This window comes from Gracilinanus agilis, chromosome 4 (assembly GCF_016433145.1).
Source record: "Gracilinanus agilis isolate LMUSP501 chromosome 4, AgileGrace, whole genome shotgun sequence".
NCBI lineage: Eukaryota > Metazoa > Chordata > Mammalia > Didelphimorphia > Didelphidae > Gracilinanus > Gracilinanus agilis.
In genome coordinates this window covers 212,369,331-212,389,530 of record NC_058133.1, presented here as the reverse complement: position 1 = coordinate 212,389,530, position 20,200 = coordinate 212,369,331, and the positions used below count along the sequence as shown (strand labels likewise).

At 41.6% G+C, this 20,200-nt stretch overlaps 1 protein-coding gene across 1 annotated transcript in view; it reads right to left on the bottom strand.

The window, feature by feature from the left end:
* Positions 1–19,496, bottom strand: part of LOC123246219 (protein sidekick-2-like) — a 177,993-nt gene extending 158,497 nt beyond the window's left edge. Inside the window, exon 1 of the mRNA XM_044675152.1 lies at positions 19,351–19,496. Coding sequence (XP_044531087.1) covers positions 19,351–19,496 — 146 coding nt within the window. The remainder of the gene's footprint in view (positions 1–19,350) is intronic.
* Positions 19,497–20,200: the final 704 nt, after the last annotated feature.

Here is a 20,200-nt window from a genome sequence, read left to right as displayed (position 1 = left end):
AGAGAGAAAGAGAAAGACGAGAGAGAGAGAGAGAGAGACAGACAGACAGACAGACAGACAGAGAAAGAGAAGGAGAAAGGGAGGGGGAGGGAGAGGGGGAGAGAGGAGGAAGGAGAGGGGAAGAGAAGGGGAGAGGGAGAGGGGGAGAGAGACAGAGTGTATGTGTGTTGATGAGGAATGGGAATGATAAGGGAAAGGCATAAATAATAATGCCTTACATCTGTATTGAACATTAAAATTTTCAATTCATTTTCCCAGACATTATCTTTTCTGATCCTCATAACCCCGTGAAGGATGGCAGGATGAAGAGTATAATCCCTGTTTTTGAGGTGAGGAAATCGAAGTACAAAGATATCTAGCTTCCCCTTATCTTTCGATGTCTAGGTATTCCTTAACCTTGGCAGGGCTATATTTCTTAGCCTCCATCCTCTTAATTTTACCTCTGCCTGAACTCCAGTCTCTGCTATAAGTTACCAGTGACCCCCAGTTCTTTCTCCTCCCATAGTCCCTTTTTGACTGTAGTGAAGTTCATACCTTTTATATACCCTCTGACCTCTGGAGGTCAGAATCAAAAATAGCTCTGTGTGTGCATGTGTATATGTGTATGTATGTGTGCGGTGGTGGTGGGGTACTGGGTTATATTTGACCATTAAGTTCAAGTTTTCTTTAGCACCGGGGGAAATCTCATGGTGTGAATGAATGCTTCCCCAAAGTACTTTTAAAAAACTCCGAGGCTGAGAGGTTCCTTAAGCTCTGCCTTCTAGAGGATGCTTCTAAAAGAAAAGGAAAATCACCAGGGACTAGACAAGTCCATGTACATAAAAAGAGTTCACATACAAAATAATTGCTGAACTAAATTGTGCCTGACCTATACAAGCTTATCTATTTGTATAACATCATGCATTTAATGAGTTGATTCAATTAAGTTCAACAAATATTTATTAAACACCTATTACTATAGATTATCACCTTATCACTATAATATTAAAAACCTATCACTGTATCTTATCACCTAATACTTTAATAGCAAACATGTATCACTATCTTATCACCTTATCACTGTATACTGTCACCTAATACTATTAAACATGTATTACTGTATCTTGTCACATCACTGTATACTATCATATAACACTATAATATTAAATACCTTCCACTGTATCTTATCACCTAATACTATTAAACACCCATCACTATATCTTATCACATTATTACTTTATACTATCACCTAATACTATGATATTAAACATGTATCACTATATCTTGTCACCTTATCACTGTCTTATTACCTGATACTATAATATTAAACACGTATCACTGTATCTTATCATCGAATACTATTAAATACATATCACTATATCTTATCACATTATCATTATATATTATCACCAAACACTATAATATTAAACACATATAATGAATTTTGTCACTTTATCACTGCATCCTATCACCTAATACTAGATATATGATAGTAATAGGAAATATTTGTTGAGCTTAATTGACTTAAACCATGATACTCTCTCTCTCTCTCTCTCTCTCTCTCTCTCTCTCTCTCTCTCTCTCTCTCTCTCTCTCTCTCTCTGTCTCTCTGACTCTGTCTCCATCTCTCTCTGTCTCCGTCTCTCTCTGTGTCTATCTGTCTGTCTGTCTCTCTCTATATATCTCTCTTGTATATAAGATGCCATATGAGGACCTGGGGATAAAAAAAAGGATGAAGACATATTCTCTGACCTCATGAGTGTAGAAGATATTAATGATGATAATTTAGATGAAAGCTCTAGGCATTGGCTATTATTAGTCAAATATATTGCTGGATTGTCCTTATGCCATTGCCTCAGTTCCCCTTCTGAACTGAAATGAAAAAAAAAAACCTGCCTTTTCCCCACCTAGAGATGATGATACTTCCCAACATTGCTTTTCTCCCTGAGGTTGGACAGGTGTCTGAGAGGGCAGAGAGGAATTTCTATGTCTATCTATCTCAAACCTGAATTTTTCTTTCTTGGGACCCACATTAGAGAGTATAGAACCCTAGACTCATGTGAGGGAAAGCTTGGAACTCACTGGGCCTCATTGTAGACCTTAGAAGTCTGACCACTGACAAATTTTTCTCTTTTCTTGTTTTCCATCTTCTTTTATTCATTTCCCCATTGACAAACAAAACCATTAGTTTGTCAAGTCTAGCTCCAAATTTTAATGTGATGTGCATGAGACAGCTGTTAAACATCCTTAATGTTAGTTTAACAAGGACAAATCCAGTTGAATCCTTTTCAGATTTTCCCATAAGGTGAATGTTACAGAGTTTTAAAGAGAGTCTCTCAAAGGAACCACTTCACAAATGTCTCTTTTGTTTATACTTTCACCAGGGCTGAGGGTTTGCCTTATTTTAATTTATTTTTTTGCCATTGGTCTTTTACATGCCAGTTCTGCCCTCAACAAAGCTCCAGGAAATTGGAGAGGAGGTCCATCCACTCTGTTCTTCCCCAAGGGTTTCCTTCCTTCCTTCTGGAAGAGTTGACTCTCTGGGGACAATTAGTGGCCCGGTGGATAGAAAGCCAGGCCTGTGTGATGTTGGGCAAATCCCTAGCTGTGTGACCTTGAGCAAATCACTTAATCCCAAGGTCTAGTCCTTAAAGTTCTTCTGCCTTGGAAATAATACACACAGTATTGATTCTAAGCCAGAAGGTAAGGGTTTTAAAAAAAAAAGTTCTCTCTCTATTCTCCCACTAATGTGGGCAGTTAGAGTTGGAGGTAGAAAATGGCCCTGTACAGAGGCATGACAAATTTTGGTGGCATTTAGTAGTGTAATGAATAAAGTGCTGCCCTTGGAATCAGGAAGACGTGATTTCAAATATTGCCACTTAGTAACTGTGAAACTAGTTAACCTCTTTCAGCCTTGGTGAGTCAGTCAATTAGCATTTATTAAGTATCTATTATGTGCCATATAGGCTCAAGAAGTCGAATGGTCTCAGTTTCCTCATCTCTAAATTGAGGATGATAATAATACCTGCCTTTCAGGGTTGCTGCCTCCATTGGGGAGCTAGGTGGTGCAGTGGATAGAATGACAAGCTTGGAATCAGGAAGATTCATTTTCCTGAGTTCAAATTATATTTCATTATTATTAGAATAGAAACCATTTGAAGGCAGGGGCTACCTTGCTTGCATTATATTTGCAACCTCGGGGCATAGCATGGTGCCTCTCATTGTGTACAGCTAAATTTTGTATAAGGGTCTTAAGGAGAAACTACCTGGAGGAGAGGGACAGTTTGGTCTTTTTGTTTGTTAACTCCTGCTCTCATCACATTGCCTTACACATAGTAGGTATTGAACTTGAATTTGTTGAACTAGACTTGAATGAAATGCATAATAAGGCCTTTATTTATTATCTCATGTAAACCGCAGAACAACAGATCTTGCCATTACCCATAAATGTATCACTTCCATGTTCAAGAACTCTGAAATCTCCTTACATGATCACAATCTACTTGGTTTTCCACCTCTTTTTTGGCCTTCCCATACCAAACTCTATTCTGTGCACACTGTGACTTCCAATCCCTGCTCCATTCAGTTCTGTCCTAGGCCATCATTCTCCTTCTCTTCTCATCTTGATTCCTTGGTGAGCCAGTTCAACTCTACATTGTCTTTTTCTCACATTCCTAACTCCATTATTGTATCACCAACTATTCCCTGCAAATCTCCATCACTCTTACCGTCTGCCACCTTTATTTCTACCCACATACTGTTGATTGAAAAATTGGAGCAGCTAGGTGGCATAGTGGATAGAGCACCAAGACTGGAATCAGGAGGAACTGGGTTCAAATCTGATCTCTGACACTTCCTAGCTGTGTGATCCTGGGCAAGTCACTGAATCCCATTGCCTACCCCTTGCCCTTCTGTCTTAGAGTTGTTACTGAGAGAAAGTAAGGGTTAAAAAAAAGTAGAGAGAATCATGCAAAATTATGTTCTGACTAGTTCTACTACAAATTTATATAAAATAACCTAAACTGGGTCAGGCAATCCTACACCTTCCTTATCCACTCACTATCCTACTCTCTGTGGTGGTTTTCCAAATCTTTTCATCCCTCCTTAAATCTCTTATGTCTTCTACTCCAGCTACCTTCTCAGATGAGAACCTCGCCACATTCTTACTGAAAAAAACTGAGGCCATTTGCTATGAACACCCTCTTCTTTCCTCCTCCTCATCTCATATGATTCAGATGCCTTCTGCCATTATCTTCTCCTTCAACCCTGTCAGACATGAAGATATGGCTCTTCTTACCAAAGCTAACTTCTCTTCTTGCACCTTCTATCCCATTCCATCCTATCTTCTCTAACAGATTGCCTCCTCTCTTATTCCCACTCTATCACTTATCTTCAATCTCTTCCTGTCTACTGGCTCATTCCCTTCTATCTACAAATATGCTTATGTATTTCCCATTCTCAAAAAACCCTCATTTGGTCTTTCCATCCCTAATAACTATCATCTTTTATCACTTCTTTTGTGGATAAACTCCTTGAGAAAGTCATCTACAATAGGTGTCTCCACTTCTTTTTTAAAAAACTCTTACCTTCTGTCCTGGGACCAATATTGGTTCCAAGGCAGAAAAGCAGTAAGGGCTAGACAATTGGGGTTAAGTGACTATCCCTGGGTCACACAGCTAGGAAGTATCTCTTTTTTTCTTCATTTTTTTTTTACTGTCTTGCAAAATACACTTTAGTCATTGTGGTAAGAGCATACCTACACACCTCAAACTCCAAAATAAAACCAAAAATACAGTGATGTGAAAGATGACTCCAATAGTTCTTTCTCTGGAGGTAGATAGCATTCCTCATCATAAGTCTTTCAGGATTGTAAGAAGTGTCTTGAGGCCAGATTTGAACCATAAACCTCTCATCTCTGGACCTCATTTTCTGTCCACTGTGCCACCTAGCTGCCCCTGGTGCTTCTACTTCTCCTCTCAATCCCTTCTTAATCTCCTATGACACACTTTTAGATCTCATTAGTTCACTAAAATTGCTTTGTCTGAAATTACCAATGATCTCTCTTAATTGACAAATCCAATGACCTTTTCCAGTCCTTATCCCTCATGACCTCTCTGCACCATTTGACCATCAATCACCCTCTCCTCCATGATACTCTCTTCTCTCTAGGTTTTTGGAAATTCCTTTCCTCATTCCCTTCTTACCTCCCTGACTGTTCATTGCTGAACTTTGTTCATCCAGGTCATGCTTGCTCACCATGAATGTTCTAGAGCTTTGTCCCAAACTCTCTTCTCTTCACTCTCTATACTACATTTGGTGATCTCAATCAGCTCCCATGGATTTAATTACCATCTCAAATCTACCTATCCTACCCTAACCTTACCCCCAATTTAATTAATTAATTCATTGCTTACCTCCAATCTTGCATCTTCAACCACCTTTAAGACATCTTGAACTGGGTGTCAATTAGACATCTCAAACTCAACATGTCCCAAAATAACCTTATTATCTTTTGCCCCAAACTCTCTCTGCTTCTAACCCTTCTATGATTGTCAAAGGTACCCTCCTTCAAATCCCCCAGGCTTGTGGCCTAGGTAGGTGTCATCCTTAACTCCTCATTATTTCTCACTGCCTTCTGCACCTGCCCCTCCCCCCATATCCAATCTGTTGCCAAGTGCTGTTGATTTAACCTTTGCAACATTTTGGGCATATACCCCCTTCTCTTTCCTGACACTGCCACCACTTTAGTATAGGCCCTCATCACTTCATAACTGGACTATTGCATTGGTCTTCTGGTAGTTCACCTGGCCACAGGTCCTTCCTCACTCTAGGTCATCCTTCGTTTAGTCACCAAAGTGATTTTTCTAAAGTTTGGCTCTCATCTAACCCTCCTCCCCTTCACTAAACACCTACAAGATCAAATATGAAATCCTCTGTTTGGCCTTCAGAGTCCTTTATATCCTAGTCTCTCTCTTGCACTTCTTACTCCTTCTGTTTTCCATCCCCCCAAACTCTTTGATCCAGTGCTGTTCTAGGACTTTCTATCTTTTGGTCCTAGGCATTTACTCGGGCTTGCTCCCATGCCTGAAATGCTCTCCCACTCTATTTCTATCTCTTGGCTTCCCTTCAAGTCTCAACTAAAACCTATCTTTTACAAGAAGCCTTTCTAAACCCCTCTTAATTCTAGAGCCTTCCCTCTCTTAATTATTTCCTATTTATCTGGTATATAGCTCACTCTGTATATATTTTTTTGCTTCTCATGTCTCCTATTAAACTGTGAATTCCTTAAGGTCTATATTTTGCATCTTTTTGTATCCTCAATGCTTAGAACAGTGCCTGGCATACAGCAGGTGCTTAATAAATGCTTACTGACTGAACACTAGAACAACTCTGTGAGACGGGTGCAATTATTATTCTTATTTTATAGATGAGAGGTAGGATGGTTGTAGTGACTAGAGTCAAGAAGACCTGTGGTCAAGGATCTACTGACTGTGGGTAAGTGGGTAAGGGTAACTTCTCCCTGTGCCTAAACTGAAGAGAAGGTTCTATTTTGCATTGTTGGAGTCCTTTGCCAAATATTTCCTTCTAACTATGATATTATAGGTCTTGTCCATTCTTTTCTTCCTTTGTTGTTCAATCATTTTCAGGTGTGTGCAACTCTTCTTCATTTGGAGTTTTCTTGGCAAAGATACTAGAGTGGTTTGCCATTTCCTTCACTGGCTCATTTATCAGATGAAGGAACTGAGGCAGAAAAGTTAAGTGACTTGCCCAGGATCACACAACTTATTAGTTATTATATCTGAGGCCAGATTTGTACACTGGATGATGAATCTTCCTGAATCCAGGTCTGACACTTTATTCACTCCCTAGGTACCCTTATTTTCCCCTTACAAATAAAGAAACCAATATTCAGAGAAATTAAGTGATGCACTAGCAAGTATATATCTGAAACAGGATTAGAATCTAGATCTTTGGAGGCAGCTAGGTGGCTCAGTAGATGGACAGCCAGGCTTGGAGATAGGAAGTAATTTGGCCTCAGACACTTCCTGATTGTGTGACCATGGGTAAGCTACAACCCCAATTGCCTACCCCTTGCTGATACACAGAATTGATTCTAAGACAGAAGGTAAGGCTTTAAAAAAAACAAAGAACCTATATCTTCCTTCAACTGAGTTTGGTGTTCTGATCCACAGTGTTGGGCTGCCTCTCTGAGCCTCAGTTTCTTTATCTGGCAAAATGAGAATAATATTATTGCTCGTCAGCTCCGGGAGTGGGGAAGGAAGAGAGGTGGGAAAAATCATGAATCATGTAAAGATTGGGAAAATATTCTAAATAAAAAAAATTAATTAAAAAATAAATAGAATGAAAATAATAATACTTATCCCACAGAGTTACTGTGAGGATCAAAAGAAAAGGGATAGGAAAAGCACGAGCTTTTAGGTAATTCTAAATCAGTGATCCTATGATCTTCCCTACTTCCTCTTCTCACATGAACACACACATGAACACATGTGAACACATACACCCAGAACACACATAAACAGGCAGACCTTTTGGTGTGCAAATGAACTTAAGAATAAGGCTGGGAGACTCTGGGCTAAATACTATTTAATGTTCTTTACTAGCTCAAGTGATACAGACTGGAATAGTCTCCTTCAGTTGCCCCGCTCTGGCTGAATTTATTGGCTCATGCACCTTTCCACCTAGGTACAGCCTATTCTCACTCCCTTGCTTATTCTTTCTCTCTAGCAACCCTGGGCAGCACTACAGAGTAGAATCAGGGAAAGAATGAAAGGCTGGATGGTAGAAGTCCCTGCAGTGGCATTAAACAGCTGTGTGACTTTAGGCAACTTATTTTCTCTCTCTGTTTCTTCCAGTAACAACAACAACAACAACAATAATCGCTGGCACTTAAATAGTGCTTTAAGATTTACAAAGCACTTTGCAAATATTACCTCGTTTTATTCTCACAATAACACTACAAGTTCAGTGCTACTAATACCATGCTCAAGTAAGGAAACTGAGGCAGGGTCACACAGCTAGAATCTGAGGACAGATTTGAACTTAGTTCTTCCTGGTTACAGACCCTGCACTCTATCCACTTGTACCTCATAGCTGCCCTTTATAAATCAATCAAACAACATTTATTAAGCACCTACTATGTGCCAGTCATTGGGCTAAATGCTCAGGATACAAATAGAGGCAAAAGACAGTCTCTAGCCCTCAAGGAGTTTATAATCTAATGGAGATAACATGCAAACACACACACACACACACACACACACACACACAGAGTAAGTCTTATACAGGAAAAATGGAAAATAATTAACTGAGAAAAAGCACTAGTATTAAGAGGACTTAGGGAAGGCTTCCTTTGGAAGGTAGGATTTTATTTGGGCCTTAAAAGGGAGGCAGGGAGATTACTGGAGTAGAGGAGGAAGAGAATTCTGGCCGTGGGGGAGAGTCACAGAAAATGTCTTGAGCTTTAAGATGGATGATTCATGGAACACTGTTCATACTATTCATGGAATATCAAGGAATCCAGGGAGGTCCATAGCAAGGAAACTAGTTAGACTTCTAAAGCCCCTTCTCTAAAGATGAGAGGTCCTAGGTTGATACTTCCTAGCTGTGTGACCCTGAGCAAGTCTTTTAATTCCCATTACCTACCCCTTACTGATTTTCTGCCTTGGAACCAATATACAGAATTGATTCTAAGATGGAAGGTAAGGGTTTAAATAACAAACAAACAAATAAAGCCCCTTCTCTCACATTCAATATTCTATCATTCTATGCTACTTTCTTTATTTGTCTTAGCCTTTTTTCTCTGCCCAAAGTTTCTTTGTCTATTTGGGCCTCAGGTACCCCTTTGTAGTTTCAGTTTGAAATTGTGCAGGCTCTGAAATAAGTTTGTTTCTCATAAAGTTGATGCTCTTTTGGTCTTGGCTTGAGGATATCCAGTCTTCCACCTATCTCTTGGCCAATAACCTAGGCACTACCTTCCTTCATCTGTTTGTACTATCATAGTGTGTTGTCTTTTCAGCTGAGCCTTGGAAATTCTCCTCTACTAAATTGCTAGGCTCCTGCCTATCCCCTTAGAATGTCAGAGTGAGAACAGAATGTTATCCATATCTGGCTACCCAAAAGACAAGGAAATCGAGGTCCAGGGATAAGATATGATATGATTTCCCCAAGGCCCTGTGACTATTTTTTTTCCCTTAAACTCTTACTTTCTATCTTAGAATCAATACTGTGAATAGGTTCCAAGGCAGAAGAGTGGTAAGGGCTGGGCAATGGGGATTAAGTGACTTGCCCAGGGTCAGTGGGAAGTGTCCTAGGACAGATTTGAACCCAGGACTTCAACCCTTTCTTCAATCCTAACTCTCTATCCATACTGAGCCACCTAGCCACCCCTCTTATGACCTTTCCAGAATTCACAAAATCATTACCTGTCCTATCTTCAATGCTTTTTCAGCTAATGAAGTAGTGGGGATAAGGTAGTCCAAAAGGGGAGATAAGGGAACCAATGGCTCTTGGCAAGCCACCATCATTTCCAACATGGCTCTCTCTTCTGAATATGGCAGCTATATATCAGTTCTTGCCTAACTGATCAAGAGAGGGAGATTTTGTTTGTTCAAGCCTTCTGTGTATACATACAGTTCTGGATCATCAGCCAGTTAAAAGCTTTCCATCACTACAAACTAACAGTAAGCATACTCTTATAAGGGGAAGGAAAGGGTCCCCTTCCTCAGCATCTTTTAGAAGCGGGTTCCCCAACATCCAGATGGATTGGCATTAGGCAAAAGATATTGCATACATCCTAAGGATTTACCAGTCCTCCCATTAGACTTTTTTCCCTCCTTCAAATTCTCATCTTAGAATCAATTCTGTGTATTGGTTCCAAGGCAGGGGGCAAATGGTGTTAAGTGACTTGTCCAAGGTCCTACAGGCTAGGAGGTATTTAAGTTCAAATTTGAACCCAAGACCTCCTGTCTCTAAGGCCTGGCTCTTAATTCATGGAGCCACCTTAGCTACACCTTTGTAGTAGGCACTTAAAGAATACTTCTTTCCTTCCTGACCCGGGGCCAGATTCCACAGTCATGATACCCCTTTGGACTCTGTTTCTAACCAGCTTCCTCATTCCACCCTGCTGGGCTAGCTCTGAATGGCCAAGTTCCCACCTTCTAATCCTTCACTCCATGACTGAAGCCTTCTCCTGAGCTCTATGGTGTTCCATGCCTGGGGACACTTGATAATTTAATTAGAGAACCGAATAAGTCAGATTGAAAGCTCCCCAACGGCCTGTACATTCTTCCTATTGTTACTCCTCTTGCCTCCTTTTCCACAACACACAGCCAGGGGATGGATAAGGTGTTACTAATCACTGTTTAGACCCCAGCAGTGGTGTAGCCCATAGACAGAAGTCTCCCTGAGCCCCTCCTGCCTCCTCCCCTCCAGCTCTCTATGGCTGATAGCACTCATTGGATATGTATCCCCTGCATACAGATGCCAGAGAATTTGCTTCCAGGGGTCCTGACTACTCAGCTATGAATATTAATCTGCTGTAATTGTTAAGATAAAACCATTGGAATGGCTCCCTCCTATATTCAGCTTGGAGGATGGGGCAGTGGGGAGGAGGTGGGAAGAGTGTATCACGGGGCAGGATGCTGTTGTGAATTAAAATAACCAGGGAGGGGTCTGGAAAATGAGACTGGGATAACAGGAATGGGGATGTAGGGAAAAAAGAGATGATGGAATTGTGGTGGTTCATATTGTCGGAGAATAAACTCCCTATTTCGGGCAGCTAGGTGGTATAGTGGATAGAGTACCTCGGTTGGAGTCAGGAAGACAAGAATTCAAATTCTACTTTGGATACTTCCTAGCTGTGTGATTCTGGGTAAGTCACTTAATTAACCCTTTTGGCCTCAGTTTCCTCATCTGTAAAATGAGCTGGAGAAGGAAATAGCAAACCATTTCATTATTTTTGCCAAGAAAACTGAAAAAAGGGGTTGCAAAGAGTCAGACATGAATGAAAGTGACTAAACATTGCTTTCAGGATACTTGCCTCAGCTTTGTAAAGTTAGATAGTGGTATTTTTTTTTATCCTGGGACTCCATTCTAGGAGCATAGGGCCACAACCAGTAGGCAATGGGACACAGTCGCTCAGGGTCACCCAGCTGGGAAGTGTCTGAGCCCGGACTTGAACCTAGGACCTTTAGTCTCTAGGCCTGGCTCTCAATCCACTGAGCTAGCCCAGCTGCCCCTACTTTTAGGTTGCAGTTTCTTTAGCAGATGTAGTTTTTACAGGGTGGGGTTGCTAGCCCCACGCCCAACCCTCCTCCTTTTTTCATCCGGGCTAGGGACCGTCCTTGGCCCAGGAGTGGTAAGGGTGGGCGGTAGGGGTCAAGTGACTTGCCCAAGGTCACACAGCTGAAAGTGTCCGAGGCCGGACTTGAACCTAGGACCTCCAGTCTCTAGGCCTGGGTAGTGGTATAGGAGAACAGAATTACTATCCATGTTAACTGTGCACTAGCAGGTTTAGATGATGTGAAAAGGAACAATTTTAAAGTCAGAAGACCTGGCTTTGAGTCTCAAGTCACACTTTAAGTCACACTTACTTGTTGTGTGACCTTGGGCAAGTCAATTCATCTCTATGGGCTTCAGTTTCCTCATCTGAAAGGTAGAAATAACAATCACTGGACCATAGAGCTGTAAGGGACCTTGGGCTCAGCTAGTTAATCCTCTGCCATTTTACAGATGAGGAAACTGAGTGTAAGAGGCGAAAATATCTGCCCAAAGCCACATAGACAGAACTGGAAGTTGAATCCAGATTCTCTGGGTCAGATTCTGGCACTTTTCTTCCGCTGCCTGCCTCACAGGGCTCTGGTGTAGATTAAATAAAATAATGCTTATGAAATACATATTAAGTAAGCAAGCTGTCATTACCATGGATAGCAGGGATTTGATCAGATTCAGTTTCATATACTTTTTTAAACCCTTATTTTCCACCATAGCATCAATTCTAAATATTAGTTCCAAACCAGAAGAATGGTCAGGGCTGGCAATGGGGATTAAGTGACTTGCCCAGGGTCACAGAGTTAGGAAGTGTCTGAAGCCATATTTGAACCCAGGCCCTCCCATCTCCAGGTCTGGCTTTCAATCCACTGAGCCACCCAGCTGCATCCAGTTCTACACATTTGTAAGTACCTCATAACTAAGCCTTTCTCCCTAGCTGCAGGCCTATATTACAAACTGATTATTGGACATTTCAAAATGACCATCTTGAAGGCATGTCAAACTCAAGATGTCCAAAGTAGATTCCTATTGCCTTCGCTCCATATCTCATTCCTCTCCAGAACTTCCTTATCATTACTGAGTCTCTACCGCCCTTCCAGTCACCCAGACTCACAAGTTAGGTGTCTTCTCTGATTCCTCATTCTCACTTCGCATATCCAATCCAATGCCAAATCTCATCATTTCTATTTCATAATATTACCTCATCACCAATCAATCACATAGCTACCACCTTAGTTCAGGCCCCCATGGCTTCATGCTTAGATTATTACAAGAGCCTCTAATTTTGTTGCCTCAATTCATGCCTCTTTCTATTCTGGTCCACCCTCCATATTGGCAACCAAAATTATTTTCCAAAAGTTCAGGGTTGACCACATCATTCCTTATTTAACAAACTCCAGGCAGTAGCCAGGTGGCTCAAAGGATTGAGAACTGGTCCTAGACACAGGATGTCCTGCGTTCAAATTTGGCCTTAGACACTTCCTAGCTGTGTGACCCTGGGCAAGTCACTTAACCCCCATTGCCTAGCCCTCACCCCTCTTATGCCTTGGAATCGATACACAGTACTGATCTTAAGATGGAAGGAAAAAGTTTTAAAAAATAAACAAATTCCACTATAGTATTCCATGTCTCACTTCTATAAAGAAAAACTGGTAAAATAGTATTAAAAAGGAGACCTTTGCTTTCATGGGAAGCATGGACGCAATTGGTGATTTCCTAAATGTAACCAAGCCCGCTCTATTCCTGTTCAAGTCTAGGCTCAGCTCATTGTCCATCTCTTCTTTTTGCCCCAGATATGCATATGGTTGGCAAACTTTTTTGAGTGTCTATATAAAGACATGCAGAAATCTAGGCAATGTGATATGTTTCATCTACTTGGTCTTTCCTGTGTAGGTGGCCAAGCCAGATTACACATACTTTCCAGGAGGCCCTTCAACGTTCCAATCCTTAATGCAGCCAGCCCGCTACCAGCCACCAAGAGAGGGATCTGGAGGGCGTGAGCATCCACAGAGAATCCCAATTTAACCTGGACTCTGTGGTGTTCCTCCTCCATCACAGCGCTAAATGTCTTTGGTGAACTTTCATCTCTCTATTTAAGACCTCATCTGATGTCTATGATCAGAGGGTCACTGAACAAGGTTCTTTTTGCTGTAAAATCTTTCAAAGAATCTTGAATGATCTTGATATCTGCAGGGAAAACACTTTATAAACAATAATGTAAAGTACCATTTCGTTATTCAACATCAAATGCTTTTTTTGTCATCATCAGATAATAAACATGGTGGGTGTTTATGTGCTTTAAGCCTTTCAGTTAATTGTGAAATGGTAAAGATGTGGTTCATTGTTGAGTATTATTTTCAGAAGCCTACCTGTTCCCTACTAATCCCTTCACTGAGGATGATTTTTATTTCTATCTGGATGATTCATAAAGATTTTATCTAGATGGGAGAGTAGGCATTTGGGCAGGAGTTACAATTTTGGGGGGGCTTTTTTTGGTATTAAGGTTGGAGATTTTTCCCCATGCCATTGGTATCTTTCCCTTCTTCAGAAACCTTCTATATTAATGCCCTAATAATTTTTTTAAACTCTTACCTTTGGTCTTAGAATTAATAATGTGTATTGATTCCAAGGCAGAAGAACAGTAATGGGCTTAAGTGATTTGCCCAGGATTATACAGCTAGGAAGCATCTGAGGCTAGATTTGAATCCAGGACCTCCCATCTCTAGGCCTTGCTCTCAATCCACTGAACCACCTAGCTGCCTCTTTATAATTGTTTTGCTTTTGGAATGGATCTCTTCTATGTAGAATTGGTCCTAACTGACTGCTTTTCTGGGCTTTGTTCTCTTTAGGGCCATTTCTACTGTCCTTGTAAGCACATTGAGGACTCGGATATTTGGGTCCAAGTGTGGTGATTCCACAGTCCTTGATGGAGAAACAGTTTTAGTTTTAAAGATTTTTTTTGCAAATCTTTTCGATTTTTCTTCTGTTTGTTGTCCTGCTTCCATGTTCATCCCTAAATGCCCCTGGGATGACTTTGCTTAGCTGGATATCTCACAAAGCTTTCTTTAAGCTGGTTTTATCTCCCATTGCTTCTCTCTGCTTTCTGAGATACTGCTGCTTATAATCTTCCATCATCTTTGTAAAAGTTTTACAAACAAATTTATATTCTAACATGATAGGGTATAAATTGAATATGATGACCTCTGAGGTCTCTTCTAGCGTAGAGAAGACGCCATGCTGCCCAGGCTGAGAGGGAAGGTTTCAGGGCCACTCCTATTTTGGAAGGTGAAGTAATTCCTTTCCCTATAGCCCTTTTCAGAGGTGTTGGGTGTTGCTTCCAATGTTCGGTTATGCAAGAATCAAATTGCCAAAACCAAACCCAGAGAGTGCACAGAGGGTCCTTGTTAGTGCTGAAAGGGCCTGTGTATTTATTTAGCCTACCAACCAAAGCCAGCCCTGGTTCCTCCCTGCCACACCTCCTTTCACACAGCCAAAACATACATGGGCCAACACATACATGAATGCAATCCACAAAGGCACACCTACAGGTTCTCCTCCCCTTCTCTCCTTCATACCCCTTTGCCTTCAGAGTTCCCTTCTCTGAACCTAGCAGGGTCTCTTTATCCATCCCCAAAGGAGCTGTCCAGGCCCTTTGAGAGTCAGCAGCTGTTCCATAACCATAGCAACAACTCCAATCTAGGGAGGTAGGTACAACCTTTATAATATCTCTTGCATCCCTCTCCTTTTCTCCACTCAACATGACCACCATATTGGTTCAGGCTCTTATCAACTCTTGCCTGGACTACTGCAACAGTATCCTGATTGGTACCCCTGCCTCAAGTCTCATCATCCAATCCATTTCCATGCTGCTAAATTGATATTCCACAAGCATAGACAGATCTGATCATGCCACTCTAGAAGCTCTAGCATTTCCCTTTTGCCTCTAGGATAACATATAAAGTCTTGTGTTTGGCTTTTAAAGTCCTTTACACTCTGGTTCCAGCCTATTTTCCAGCTTTATTGTACCCTACTCCCCTTCCTGCACTCTGTATTCCAGGCAAACTGGACTACTGGTTCTCTGTACACAACATTCAGTCTCTGGTTTCCATGACTTTGACAGGCTGTCTCCCATGCCTAGTAAGCATTCCCCTCCTCACTTCTATCTCAGAATTCCTAACTTCCTTCAAAGTTCAGTTCGAGCTAGGTAGTACATTGGATAGAACACCAGCCTGAAGTCAGGAGGTCTTGGATTCAAATTTAGTTTCAGATGCTTCTTAGCTGTGTGACTCTGGGCAAGTCACTTAACCCTGTATTGTCTAGCCATCGCTGCTCTTCTGTCTTAAAACTGATACTAAGACAGAAAGTAAGAGTTAAAAAAAAAAAGCTCAGTTCAAGTGCCACTTCCTAGAGGAAGCCTACTGGACACCACATTCCCCCTTTTATCCCTGGCTGCACTTTCACTCACTCATTTCCCATCCTCTCCCATCCCCCAGTATTCATTGGTAATACTCCATGTTATACTTCTGTCACTCACTAATCTTTCCTCTTTTGAAGGGCATGCTATTCCTATCTACCACCCAATCAAAATCCTGGTAGCTGTTGTATACAGATCTCAAAAACACTCCCCTTCCTTCTTCAATTAATTCAGTGACTGGCTCACAATCTTTCTCTCTTCCCCAACTCTTGCCCTCATGCTAGCAGATTTCAATATATACACTGATACGCCCTCAAACAACCTAATCTCCCAGTTCATTGACCTACTCAACTCTCATTACCCGTCTACTCTACCTCAGCTACACATAAAAATAGTCATACCCTTGACCTTGCCATCATCCATAGAATGCACCACCTCCATGTTTATAAACTCTGAAATTTCCCTTATCTGATTATAATCTAATGGCTTTCCACCTCTCCCTTGGTTTTCCCTTACCAAACCCTGTTCTTTGTCCATATCATGATCTCCAATCCCTCCATCTCTCATTTCTCTCCCAGGTCAACAGCCTTACACAAGTCACATCATCCTCTTTTCCTTATCTTGTCCTCTGGGTGAACTAGTTCAATTCTATTATTTCTCCTCTTTTTCTTGATCTTGCCTATTTTGACCTGCCAAGCATCAACTTAGGATCACTCCCACCATCCCCCCTCTTTGCTATACACATGCTGCTGTGTATAAGTTGAAAAAAAATGTGCAATTGTTCTTACTAGGTCTACTACAGACATGTTGCATAAACTCAACAAGGTCCTAAATGCTAGAAGGCAATCCTTTTACACCTTCCTAATTAACTCATTATTCTGCTTTCTATAGTGAATCTTCTAAAACTTTTCATGCTTCCTCAAACCTTCCATGGTTCCCTGTCCTGACAGCTTTTTAGCTGAGAACTTTGCCTTGCCTTCTATTTTATGGAAATACTTGAGAGCATCTGTTGAGAGTTCTTCTCTTCTCCCTTTCTTCTTATGTTATATCACCCAGATGCCTTTTGCCAATATCTCCTCTTTCACCCCTGTGTCACATGATGAGGTGGCCCTATTTCTTGCCAAAGCCAACCCCTCTACTTGTACAATCAATCTATTCTATCCTATCTCCTCCAGCATATTTCTCCCTCTATTATCTCTACTCTCACTTATCTTTAATATCTCCCTATCTACTGGCTCCTTTCCTCCTGCCAATAAACATCCCCATATCTCTTCCATTCTTAAAAAATGCCTCATCTGATCCTTCTCTCTCTCCTAATTATCATCCCACATTATTTTTGCATTTTGTACCTTAAGAAAGCTAGCTATACAACAGGTGCCTCCATGTTTTTTTCTCCTCTCTCTTCTTAACCTCCTATAACACAGCATCCCAGGTCATCTATCATTGAAGAGAGCAATGAAATTGCTCTCTTCAAGGTTACCAATCATCTCTTAATTGTCAAATACAATGGCCTTTTCTCAACCCCCATCCTTCTTGACCTCTCTGCATGTAGTATGTCAATTAACCTCTTCATGATATTTACTTCTTTCTAGGTTGTTTTCAGTATACCCCTCTCCTGGTTCTTCTCCTACCTGTCTCACTGCTCCTTCCCAATTTTGATCTTCATCCAGGTCATACTCACAAACTGGGAATGTTCCACAGGGCTATTTGTTGGGCCCTCTTCTCTTCTTCCTCTGTACTATTTCATTTGATAATCTCATCAGATCTCATGGATTTGGTGATCCTATCTATGGTGATGATTCTCAAATGTAACCATCAAGCTCTAAACTCTTCTGACTTTCTGTCTCAGATCTCTAGCTGCCTTTCATCTCAAACAGGATGTCCAGTGGACATCTTAAACTCAACATGTTTAAAAGTGAACTGTTTCCTTCCAAACCTGCTTCATTTCCAAACTTCCCTGTTATCATTGAGGGCACTAGCATTCTCCCAGTCCTTCAGATTCACAACTGAGGTGTCATCTTTGGCTCCTCATTACTTGTTCCTTCTATTCTTCCATATGTAATCTCTCACAAAGGCCTCATCTTTCCAACATCTCTCAAATATGATTGCTTCTCTCTTTCAATACTGCTACTCCCCCGTACAGGGTTTTTACATGCTGTTTCTTCCATTAAGGGCAAGGACTACCTTTGCCTTTCGGGGGGCATTTCTAGTGCTTAGCAAGTCCTGGCATACAATAGGTGCTTAATAAATGCATATTGACTGACTGAAGTGCCCTCCTCCTGGAAATTATTTTGTATTTCCTACATAGGTGTTGCTCTTCCCCAGTAGAATTCTACTTCTTGAGCTCTGCTACTCTCCTGAGAGACTAATCCTCTTAGCCCTGATACTCAGAACTCCTCCAAACTCATTCCCATTTCCATACAAACCATTTTCTTGCCATTCATCCTTCAAAGTGATGTACCTTCTATACCACTAAACCTTGTCATTGTTGGGGAACTAAAATTAAATGTCTCAGCTCTGGAACTCTGGGACCCATTAGATCCCAGAGGCAGCTGATGGCCCAGTAGATAGTAGTAGTTCTGGGCCTGGAGTCAAGAAGACTTGAATTCAGATGTGACCTCAGATAGTTACTGGTTCTGTGACCTTAGGCAAGCCATCTAAAACTCCCAAAACTATCCACCTCAGTTTCTTCAACTATAAAACTGGGATCAATCACAATTGCAACTATGTCCCAGGGTTGTTGTGAGGATCAAATGAGATAATATTTCCTAAAAGCACTTAGGATAGTGCCAGATATGTAGCAGGTGTGATATAGATGTTTATTCCCTTCTCTGATTGTTATATGTTGTCATATGTTCTATATTTGGGTAGTCCCAGCCATGAGTCATGCTTCATATTCTAGACCAGTTTCTAGTTTTGTTTTTTGTTTGTTGTTTGGTCATCTTCTATTTCTTTGCAAGTATAATTTATCCTCCACACTTTACAGGCTTCCTATAGTCAACAGTCAAGTCAGTACTGTCATTGCTACCAGAAATGACTTGCTCTGTCCCTCTGGCTCCATTCACCATCCCAGTGCCTGCCCCAAACAAAACAGTACCATCCCCCAATATGTGGTGTTTCCACCAATTAGAATACAAGCTCCTTGAGGGCAGCTACTGTTTGGTGCTTTGGTATTTGTATCCCCAGGTCTTTGCAAAGTGCTTGGCACTGGCCTAGGCAGTTTTATATAGGTACTTCATAAATGCTGCTGAGTGAATGAATGAGAGGCAGGTTTGAGATCCCTCTGTGTCTTTGTCTCTCTGAATCTATGTGACTATCTCTATCTCCTTTTCTCTCTCTGTTTTTGCCTCTTTTTCTTCCCTCCTCTTCCCTCCAGAGTGTACAGATGGTCCCCTGAAATCCCCCAGGTTGGGTAAAATGCTCCTTCGTAGCCTCCATTCCAGGGCAGCTCATATCTCTCGATACTTTCTCTCTTTCAATTCCAGGACTCTTTCACCAATAACCCAAGATGTATTCCCTCTTGCTAAGGGCTGAGAAGAAATTTCCCTGAGAGGGCTTCTCTGTTGTTTCTTTCAGATGTCTGGTCTATGCCTGATCTCAATCTATGTCTTGGTCTCAATGCCTCTGCGCAATGTACCCTGTCCCATGAGGACAACCATACTCACATTCTGCTGCTGGGTGGAATCTTCCGGCCATCTCGGAACCAGGTGACCTGTGGCTGGGGAAAGCTAGAGATTCGAGGGGCTTTGATGACAGCTGCCTCTCCATGGGAGACACTCTGGTGCTTCTCACCCTCTTCAAAACTCCCCATATCTGCAGGAGGAAAGAGGGAGATGGAAAAGTCTGTGAGAATAGGTTGGGGAGGGTGGGCAGCTGCATGGCTTAGTTGATTGAGAGCCAGACCTAGAGATGGGAGTTCCTAGGTTCAAATCTGGCCTCAGACACTTCCCAGTTGTGTGACCCTGGGCAAGTCACTTGACCCCCATGGCCTCACCCTTACTGCTCTTCTGCCTTAAAACAAATACATGGTATTGATTCTAAGATGGAAGAAAGGGGTTTTTAAAAAAAAAGAGAGAGAAAGGGTTGAGGGTTGTGGTGGAATGAGCTAACCCCAAGATGAGTCTGGCTTCTGTGATAGAGGTGGGAGAACAGAAAAGATAATGGACAGTTAGATAACATGATACAGAATGAAGGTTGATGGACAAATAGAAAATGGATTAATGGAAAGAAGAAAGCAATTAAGAAGTTGGGTAGTACCATCCCTTTATACTCCTGGCTTATACTTTCCCAGTTCTTTTTAGGTCCAGAACTCAATCAGGGACTGCTGCCAGGGCAGTAGGCAAGGGGGGTAGTAGCCAAGGCAGGGCAGGGGGATCTAGGATTGGGTTTAGGCTTAGAGATATACACTTAGATACTGTTGGAATAGAGTCTGTACCCTTGGCTTGTCTCAGTCTCTCTCTCTCTCTCTCTCTCTCTCTCTCTCTCTCTCTCTCTCTCTCTCTCTCTCTCTCTCTC